The sequence below is a fragment of the Myotis brandtii genome, unplaced genomic scaffold (assembly GCF_000412655.1).
Source record: "Myotis brandtii unplaced genomic scaffold, ASM41265v1 scaffold398, whole genome shotgun sequence".
NCBI classification, from domain to species: Eukaryota; Metazoa; Chordata; class Mammalia; order Chiroptera; family Vespertilionidae; genus Myotis; species Myotis brandtii.
In genome coordinates, this window is record NW_005365280.1 from 885,749 (window position 1) to 895,645 (window position 9,897).

A 9,897-nucleotide genomic window follows, 5' to 3' on the forward strand; every position below is an offset into this window, starting at 1 on the left:
CCAGCCTTCCTGTGGTTCTGGATGATGTCCGTTTTGTCTTTTAGTTGTAGTTTTGAAGTGGTTGTGCAAGGCAGCAATTTCAGGTGTTTACCTATGCTACCATCTTGGTTTCTCCTATATGCAGTTTTACTTGCACTTATGGAGCTCTCTGATATTAGAGGTACTTAAGAAGTTAGAATATGTCAAATACCATAATAGGGGAAAAAATAGTTTGCGAGTGATATAAATGAAAGGGTAGCTAAATGAGGGGAAAGAAAGAATGGCCTACAAGACAGAGGGAGCAGCAAGACCAGCCATAGGGGCAGGAACATGTTGGGTTTCCCAGGGAGAGGAAATGTCTCTTTCCCCGGGCAGAGTGGCTGGAGGGAATGACAGGAGAAATGGGTAGGAAGGTGGGGCGGGAGGGTGGAGAAGCCTGGGTCCATGCTGACAGGGTGCTTTTTCGGAAACAGTGGGACCCCTGGCAGAATTCTGAGCAGAGAAATGGCAAGTACATATCAGAGCAAGCAGCTTGGAAAGTGAGTCAGCTCAGAGTCTAGAAGCGAGATCCGCGTAGAGCAGCGGTTCGCAACCTGTGGGTTGCGACCCCTTTGGTGGTTGAACGACCCTTTCACAGGAGTCGCCTAAGACCATCCTGCATATCAGATATTTACATTACGATTCATAACAGTAGCAACGTTACAGTTATGAAGTAGCAACGAAAATAATTTTATGGTTGGGTCACAACATGAGGATCTATATTTAAAGGGCCAGAAGGTTGAGAACCACTGGCTTAGAGGATGTGTAAAGTCTTTGAAGGTGTAAAGGTGCAAGTAGGGCAGGGGAGGTAAAAGTGGGAGGAATAGAGCTGGATTTAAAGAGTTTTCAGAAATAGCAAGTAGGTGGAAATAAGATTAATAGTCAAAAGTGAGTTTATTGGGAAAAATAGCAAATCAGACTATGGCTTCCACTGGGAGAAAAAGCAGACTTGGGAAGGGAGACGGTGAGTTTGGTTTGAATGAGCTAAAATTGGGAGACTGGGAAGCATCCCAGTGGAGAAATCTACAGGCACCTGGACATTTCAATCTGATTCCTAGGAGAGAAGTTTAGGCTAAAAGTAGAGATGCGGGGCTCATTTCAATAAAGGTGAGGATCTTAAGATACCGATTCCATATCAAGATAAAGTTTTTCCTTGTTACAGTAATTTCTTTTTAAAAACTATAATGCAGAAACTTGAGGTGTAACAGTCTTTAGACTTATTTTACCTGGATACTCATGATGAAAAAAGGTTTTCAATGTAAGCATTGTAAGGGTGGCTTTTTAAATTGCTGTTTTCCATACTTAAAAGGGGTTGTGAAAATGCTAACCAGGTTGAGTTTGATATAAAGTTCCCAGCATAACCTCATTCTTGCATTGCTTCGTAGGCATATCTTTTTCTTACACATCAAGGAGGCCCTCCTGGCTGGCCATCTCCAATGCTCTCCAGAGCAGGCAGTGGAGCTCAGCGCCCTCCTGGCCCAGACCAAGTTTGGAGACTACAACCAGAACACCGCCAAGTACAGCTACGAGGAGCTGTGTGCCAAGGAGCTCTCCAGTGCGGCCTTGAACAGGTGAGCCTGCATGCAGTTAAGGCTGGTGTTTATGCCCGTAGACCTAGCAAATGTATACGCATTTCCAGAGGAAAAGGAACCTATGGTATGTATAGATAATTTGTGAGGTTAAAGACTAGACAGCTGTCCAATTTAACCAGTTATTTTCAAAAGATTCTTAGCCTTTTGTTTGAGAAACCTATAAACACAGCACATAATTCACACAAATAAATGCCCTTATATAAAATGCTATATAACAGGAGTTTTAAAAAATCTCTGACCTTTTAAGATTGCAAGTTTTCTAAAATCAAAAGCCTGTCCTATATGCTGGAATCCTCTTCATCCCAGTGAGGATTAAACCAGGAGACCTAACACAGGTGTCTTAGTTATTCCTCAGTAACAAGTTACCGCAAAACTTAGTAGCTTAAAACAACAACCATCCCCCAGTTCTGTGGGTCAGGAATCTAGTCCTGGATGGCTGGGTTCTCAGGCTCAGGATCCCTCATGAGGCTGCTGTTACACTGTTGGCGGAGGAGGGCGGGATCCGATTCCAGGCTGACTCGGGTGGCTTGTCAGCAGGCCTTGTTCCTTGCCACATGGGCCTCTTCACGGAGCCTCTTCATTATGTGGTAGCTGTCTTCACGCAGGACAAGCAACCCAAGCTAGAGCAAGAGAGAACACCAAGATGGACGTCACAGTCTTAAGACGTAACTAGAGGCCCAGTGCACGACATTTGTGCGGGGGGGGGGGGGGGGGTCCCCCAGCCCGGCCTGTGCCCTCTCGCAGTCTGGGACCCCTCCACACATCCCCCAAGGGGTCCTTAGCGCTGCCTCAGAGGTGGGAGAGGCTCCTGACACTGCGCTCGCCAGCTGTGAGCCTGCTTCTGGCTGAGTGGCACTCCCCCTGTGGGAGCGCACTGACCACCAGGGGGCAGATCCTGTGTTGAGCATCTTCCCCCTGGTGGTCAGTGTGTGTCATAGCAATTAGTCATTCCGCTGTTTGGTTGATTTGCATATTAGGGTTTTATTATATAGGATTTCAGAAGTGAGTGGCTTCCCATCACTGCCATATTCTGCTTATTAGAGGCAAGTCATGGTTTTGCCACCACTAAGGGGGATGACATTTCCAAGGGGGAGAGCACCCATAGGTGGGGATCTTTAAGGACTAGATTAGAGGGTGTCCACCACAGTAGATCAAATAAATCCTATCTTTTTTCAGTTGCAAACATCTAATCCATCCCTTATAATGCTGTTTTAGTGAAATTTACAAAGTAAATGTAGACAAATGCATAAGAAGTTCTTACATAGAAATTGCTTACATGTATTTTTGGAGATTTTCATAATTCTTCCAATTCACCCTCATCCAGCATCCCCAGTAGTCTTTCTACTGAATATTTAATAGCCAAGATCTTGACTAGTGTCTTGGAAGTATTTTACAGTAAGTTGGCTAAATAAAAGAAACAGCAATAATATATAGCTTTAAGTTACTGTGATTCACAAATGACAGTGTCAGTAGAATTCACTAATGAAAATGATAGACTTTCCTCTAAAGGCTGCATAAGTTAATCTCTCTATGTACCTCTCTGCCTTTTGGTGGCCTGCAGCATTGTTGCAAAGCATAAGGAGCTGGAGGGGACCAGCCAGGCCTCGGCTGAATACCAGGTCTTGCAGATTGTGTCGGCGATGGAAAACTACGGCATCGAATGGCACTCTGTGAGGGACAGCGAAGGGCAGAAGCTCCTCATTGGGGTTGGACCTGAGGGAATCTCAATTTGTAAAGATGACTTTACCCCAATTAATAGGTAATCCAAGTCTTGAATTCTTTAGACCTACATATATGTATACATTCATAGCTCTGACAATGAAAATAGAAAATGGAGTGGGATTTACTGGACAGTCATCCTTTAGGAACAGAAGTGTTTCATTTTGCTACAAGCATTCATTTTATTCAGGCTTTGATAACTAATTATTTTTTAAAATACTAACTCAAGTGTATTGATGTGACAGGCTGAATATTTTTTTCAAATAAGTCGCTCACTGCTATAAAAATCTCATTCTCATCTATACCAGTGGTTCTCAACCTTGGCTGCACATTAGAATCACCTGGGAATTTTTTTAAAATCATGATTTCTGGGCCTCATCCTCCAGAAATTCTGTTTCTTTGTTATGGGGTGGGGCCACAACATTAGTGAAAAAAACAACACCAAAAAAACAAATTTGCTCCACCACTCCCCTCCACTGACCCACAGTTGCCTTCCTAACTAGGAATCGGGTACTTGAATGAGCACCTGATTCTGTCACTGGGGCATGAGCACAGAGAATCCTGTGAAGGTGCACGCGATGACAAATCTCTCCGACTGGGCTTGCTCACTCTTCTCTTCCTGTCTCCCAGGATAGCGTACCCTGTGGTGCAGATGGCCACCCAGTCGGGAAAGAATGTGTACTTGACGGTCACCAAGGAGTCTGGGAACAGCATCGTGCTCTTGTTTAAGATGATCAGCACCAGGGCTGCCAGCGGGCTCTACCGAGCAATCACGGAGACGCATGCTTTCTACAGGCACGTACCGCAGTTAACCTCAGCTAACGTCCATCCTCAGCTCTAAGGTTTGCAGGTGGCAGTGAGGCTCCCTCAGTTTCTGGTGGTGGTGTGTCAGTAACTGTGTACCAAATTTAAGAAATCAGCTGCTTTAGAACACTTCAATTCTCTTGTAGCAGAGGAGACCTTAGCAACGTTGTCCAGCTTTTCCCACAGAAAGGGCATGTGTATCACTACAGACTCCCTTCCCTAGCTCACCTCTTCCTGCCTCCTCCCAGTACCTCCTCACAGCACTTACTCGTGGTGCTGCCTTTAGCCCTTTCCCAGCAGGATGATCTGAGTCCTCTCCTTTCTGGCAGAGCTGTGCTCCTAAATCCTCACTACATTATAAGGATTTTTAATAACAATTTTGATACCCTCATTTCAGAGGGTGATTAAAGTAGAGTTTCACACAAATATTTGGAAAATTAGAGCTAAGAAATTTAATTGGCAGGCACCCTGAACTTTTTTTATGCTAAAATAGACATGCAAATTGTGGAACAGGATGGAAAATATGTAGGAATTTTTAACATAAAACCAATACTTCAAAGAAAAATGTCCTTTTCCTTGCCACAAGCTGCTTTGTCTATCGCTCATGTCCTTGCAGGTGGAGGGGACATTCGCTGTCCCTGACGTTTATGGCTGCTTTATCCTTAACACTCATGAAACTGGAAGTATATACTTTCAAGCGTGCAAGTAGGAATATTGAATGTCTGCTGACACGATTATTCTGCGTCACAGCAATGTCTGATGGTCTGAATCTCAGGAATGGCAGGCTTGTCTGTGCTAAAGTGGCTGTTCAATCTCCCCGCAGGTGTGACACAGTGACCAGTGCCGTCATGATGCAGTACAGTCGAGACTTGAAGGGCCACTTGGCATCTCTGTTTCTGAATGAGAACATTAACCTCGGCAAGAAGTATGTCTTCGACATTAAAAGAACATCGAAGGAGGTGTATGACCACGCCAGGAGGGCTCTGTATAATGCCGGCGTGGTGGACCTGGTCCCCAGAAGCGAGCACAGCCCTCCCAGCTCGCCCCTGAAGGCCTCGGAGAGCAGCATGAACTGCAGCAGCTGCGAGGGCCTCAGCTGCCAGCAGACCCGGGTGCTGCAGGAGAAGCTGCGCAAGCTGAAGGAGGCCATGCTGTGCATGCTGTGCTGTGAGGAGGAGATCAACTCCGCTTTCTGCCCCTGCGGCCACACTGTGTGCTGTGAGGGCTGCGCAGCCCAGCTCCAGGTGAGGGGTCCGTCGGCCTGCTCTCCCCACAGCCTCACTCATCCCTCCAGTTCATAGTGAGCCACTGCTACCTGCCAGGTGCTGGCTGGGTGATATACAAAACGGGAATGTCCACCTGCACCTGGAAGGGGCTTTGTGTTCGGGGACTTGAAAGGCATTGCCCTTTTGAAACATTTTGGATTAGGGTACTATTTTCAACCGTGTAATTAAGCCCTAGATTCTTTAAGTGCGGGAAGCAAAGCTCAGATTCACAAGGTGCTGCATCTAGCTGGTGCTGAGCTGAGGGCTGGAATCTGGCCTCTTGAGGGCTGGTCCAGGGCTTCCCCTTCTGTGTCACGCTGCCTCCCATTTGCAGACCCTTGAGAGGATGGTCTTTACTTAAAATATTTGAGGAATAGTCAATTCTCAATTATCCATGGGTAGTTTACTTTGTGATTATTTATAACTGATTTATTCTTATTACTGCATTTGCCTCTAGGGACCCCTTGGAGTGGCTCTTATTTAGCAAGTCAAACTAATTTTAGTATTAATACAAGAAATAAAAGCAGCTCATATATAGTATTTTTTTTTCCTTTCTTGTACCTTACATTTCCTCTTAGGATAATTTATTTTAATTTTTTTCATTTCTCAGAACTGGTTGCTAAATTTCACTATGGTTTTATGTAAAACTAGTCCTAAATAACAGCTAGTCCTTCAGAAAGCGCTCATTTCAGAGCTGTTTTGAGAGCTACCTGAGCCAACAGAATGCCTGTGTCCTTGAGTAGATAGTGCTACTGTGACAAATTATTTCCCCGGGAGTGGTCCTGGATTTGTCTTTTTCTGCCCATGTGCCTAAGGCTCCCTTTCTGGCCTAGGAGGGGCCGTGCTTACTGAGAAGCCTGGGACTGGGAGCAGAGCCACACTCACTGGCCAGGTGGCATCAAGCCAGTGACTCTGGCCTGCGTCAGCCAGCCGAGCCAGCACACAGTCTCTGGAAGAAACTCCTGCATCACTGCTCGGGGGGGGCGGGCAACCTGCCCATGTGGGGACAGCAAGAAGCCTTTGGAAATCACTTGACTCATTGTGCCTTGCTTAGAGTTTGACGAAAAACCTCATCCATTTCCTTCAGTTTATCCTTTTTCATAATATTTGTTTTTAATCCCCTGTAAAGTATAAACTTTCAAACTGGTTGGAAAACTAAGATCTTTGCCAGTTGAAAGCTAGAAACAATTGTGACCGCAGCTTATTTAGGAAACAGAACGTAATGGGTGCCACAGGTGAACACTGAAGACACAGGTCGGAGGTATCCTAACAGGTACTGTTGGCTTCTCTTTTGCAGTCGTGTCCTGTCTGCAGGTCGCTGGTAGAACATGTTCAGCACGTCTACCTTCCAACCCACACCAGTCTCCTCAACCTCACCGTCATCTGATCTGCTGTGCACTTCTCACACAGGCCATGTTCCCATGAGCTGTGCTGTTACGAACTAGGAGGATGATAGATTGTGGAGAAAATAAATACTCCAACACCCATCTGCCATGCAACATTTTTAAAAAGGAAGAATAGAAAGAATACAACACTCCTCACCACCAAAACATGCCATCGGCAGCTCCAGTGGTGGGGACCAGGGAGAGTGCGAACATGGACACATTCCTCAGACTTCCATTCTTTTTATGATAAAGTAAAGGAATAAGTGAAACCTCTGATGTCATTAGGTGGCAACATAGCCAAAAAGTGGGTACCTTTTAGGAAGTGATATTGTAAGTCTCTTAGTGTATCCCAAGGTACGTTTCCTACCTGCAGCCAATTTGGTAAGAATTGGTTTTAAGAATTTACCTGGTTACTTTGGGGGGGCTTTTATAGGAAATTTTTTCTTAAAGACATAGGCATCGTTTTAATGTCATTTCTGTTTTTGTAACTTGTTCAAGAATGATTAGAAGGCAGACATTTAAAAATCAATCATCTGACTGTTAAAAAGTTGACAACCAAGTTGTCAGATTTAAACCAGTCTGGCTAGTAGAAAACAGATAACTCAATGTGGGTGGCTTCCTGTCCCTTCCCCACCCCTCCTTACCCCCAAGCTTCCAAATATAAAATGCTACCAATTTGGCAAAAAGATTTCAGTGGAGGAATCAGCACTCCTTGGGCCTCTTGAGTTGAGGGAATGTTTTATTTTAAGATGGGAAAGGGAGCGTGTTCCTGGGAAAGGGGAGTGTTGCTCACTGAGAGGAAGCTTCGTAGCGTACAAACAAGGGTGTTCTTCCGTTCTCCCAAGCACTGTACCCCAGCTTCACCCAGGGGTCACTTTTGCTTGAGCCATCAAGCCTTTCACAGCCTTATAATAGTATCTAGATATTGTATGCTTTGTTTGTGTGTTTTTTTGTAAGTGCTTAAGCATTAACTTGTGGTTGTCCCCTCTATAGGTCTTAGAGGGGTTTCGGGTGTTCTGTTTCTATATTAGTCATGTTTTCCACTCCCACTTGGGCATTTTGGACATTGGTCAGCTTGTAGGTTCTCTAGGACGTCGGGAAACCTAGATGACTATATTGGGTGCAATACTAGCTGAGTTAAAGCTAGAAAGCTACACTGTCACTTTACTGAGATTTCTGAGTATACTTTTCATATTGCCTTAATGTAGCAGTAATGTGTTTATGCATTTGTTTCTTTGCACAGACATTTTGTCAGATATTAAAACTCTACTTTTTTATGGCACATATTAGCATATAAGCCTTTATTCCAAAAGGTATTTATTTTTTCACTTGTAAAAAAAATTAATGTTTCCACATAAAGAACTCTGTTATATCCTAAGAGGACTTCTGTCTTTTATATTCAGGATAATAAAGACTTTAAAGCAAATTCGGTGTTTGTATCATCACAGTTATTGTTATTTAAGCCAGTTTAATTTACTTAAAAGAAAAGAGCATTGATAATATCATAGTTGGTATCTAATTTGGCCCTATATGGACAGTTTCTTTCAGTATTGGCCCTAATCGAAGAGAACATTCAGTTATTCACTCTTCTGTGTTTTCTGATTATAGGATGCTGCTGCTGGTTAGTTGCCTAGTCAGAACAGGTACCTAAGTACTTGTCCAGTTCCTAGCAGTAATGGTCTCAGGCTACTACAGAACCTGTTCTACACAGGCTACCAGGTCTGTATTTTACAGGACGACTAGCCTGCTGCTAGGACCTAACTGCTCTACACATGCCAGCGTGTGTTTATTTGTGTTGCTCAGGAAATGCTTTGTGGAGTAGAGAACACTGCATATAACAGATGTAACTGATAATTATCTGTAGCACTTGAAGGAGGTAATTTCAATTGCTACAGAAGGTCGGTTCAGTACACATACAGTTTTTTCCAGGACAGAATTTTCAAAAAATTGAAAGACACGGATTTGTTCTCTACTCTTCCTATACCTAAGTCAGTCTTTCATCAATTTCTAGGAATTGACTCATTTGTTCATTCAATGCATTGATTGAAGCCCTAATAAGTAAGTTATTATTGAGCACTAGAAATTGAACAATGGTCAAGACATGAATGACACACGATGCATATATAGATAAGTAATATTCAAAGTGATAGAGTATTAGCACTGGGGAGACCTAGAGTGTAAGTTTCAAAATGCTAGCCAGGTTGATGGCTAGCCAACAAATGGGTAAGATATTAACCCTACTAAACCCTGAACTCCTTAAGCTCAGTGGCTAACATGAAAACCATCATATTACAAGATGGTATAAAAGAACTATAAGGAAAGTGCTATGGAAGTACAGATTAATTCTGCTTACAGACCAAGGATAAGGGTGCCTCATAAAGGAGCTTTGAGCTGAGCCCTGACACACTAGTTGGATTTTACCAGGTGGAAAAAGAAAGGGATAAGAAAAATCAAGAGACTGAAAGCTACACCAGGAGACAACTTCAAACAAGCAGGTCAGCTACGTCAAAGACTGCAGCAGAGTCAAAGACCGGGAGTACCGAGGAAGGGCCAGAGACGTGGCAGTATTGGGACGTCTTAGGTTCTAAGAAAGAGTGAGTGCATTATGACAAGTGGGAATTGTGCTGAGCTGAATACAAATGTGAGACGAGGTTGTGGAAGTGAAAAATGGGTGCCAACATGGGTTTGGTGATGGGGTGGAGTAAATAAAGATTGTATCATAGCCTGTGTGACTCAGTGATGGAGCGTCATCCTATGAACCGGGAGGTCAAGGTTTGATTCCTGGTCAAGACATATGCCTGGGTCACTGGCTCAATCCCCAGTGTGGGGCGTGCAGGAGGCAGCTGGTCAATGATTCTCATCATTGTTGTTTCTATCTCTCTCTCTCCCTCTCCCTTCCTCTGTCACTCATGTATCATAGGAGGAGGCATGGTCAAGAGAAGTGTTTTGGTTTTATATTTACAGTGGGAGGCCATAGGTGGGCATGGAGGAGAGAGCCATGGAGAGGGTGAGTCACAAAAGACAGCCAAGAGGAATACATGGAGAGCCTGAAGCCTCAAGAGGCTGTTCTGCCAAAAGGCACAATTTACAAGACTTGAAAAAAAAACATTCTTT

The 9,897-nt window shown here is 44.1% G+C and overlaps 1 protein-coding gene across 1 annotated transcript in view; it reads left to right on the forward strand.

Moving 5' to 3' along the window:
- The window catches only part of MYLIP (myosin regulatory light chain interacting protein), a 22,491-nt gene extending 14,282 nt beyond the window's left edge, over positions 1-8,209 (forward strand). Inside the window, exons 3-7 of the mRNA XM_014545169.1 lie at positions 1,404-1,589; positions 3,172-3,369; positions 3,960-4,124; positions 4,957-5,377; positions 6,696-8,209. Coding sequence (XP_014400655.1) covers positions 1,404-1,589; positions 3,172-3,369; positions 3,960-4,124; positions 4,957-5,377; positions 6,696-6,785 — 1,060 coding nt within the window. The 3' untranslated portion in view covers positions 6,786-8,209. The remainder of the gene's footprint in view (positions 1-1,403; positions 1,590-3,171; positions 3,370-3,959; positions 4,125-4,956; positions 5,378-6,695) is intronic.
- The last annotated feature ends 1,688 nt before the right edge of the window (positions 8,210-9,897 follow it).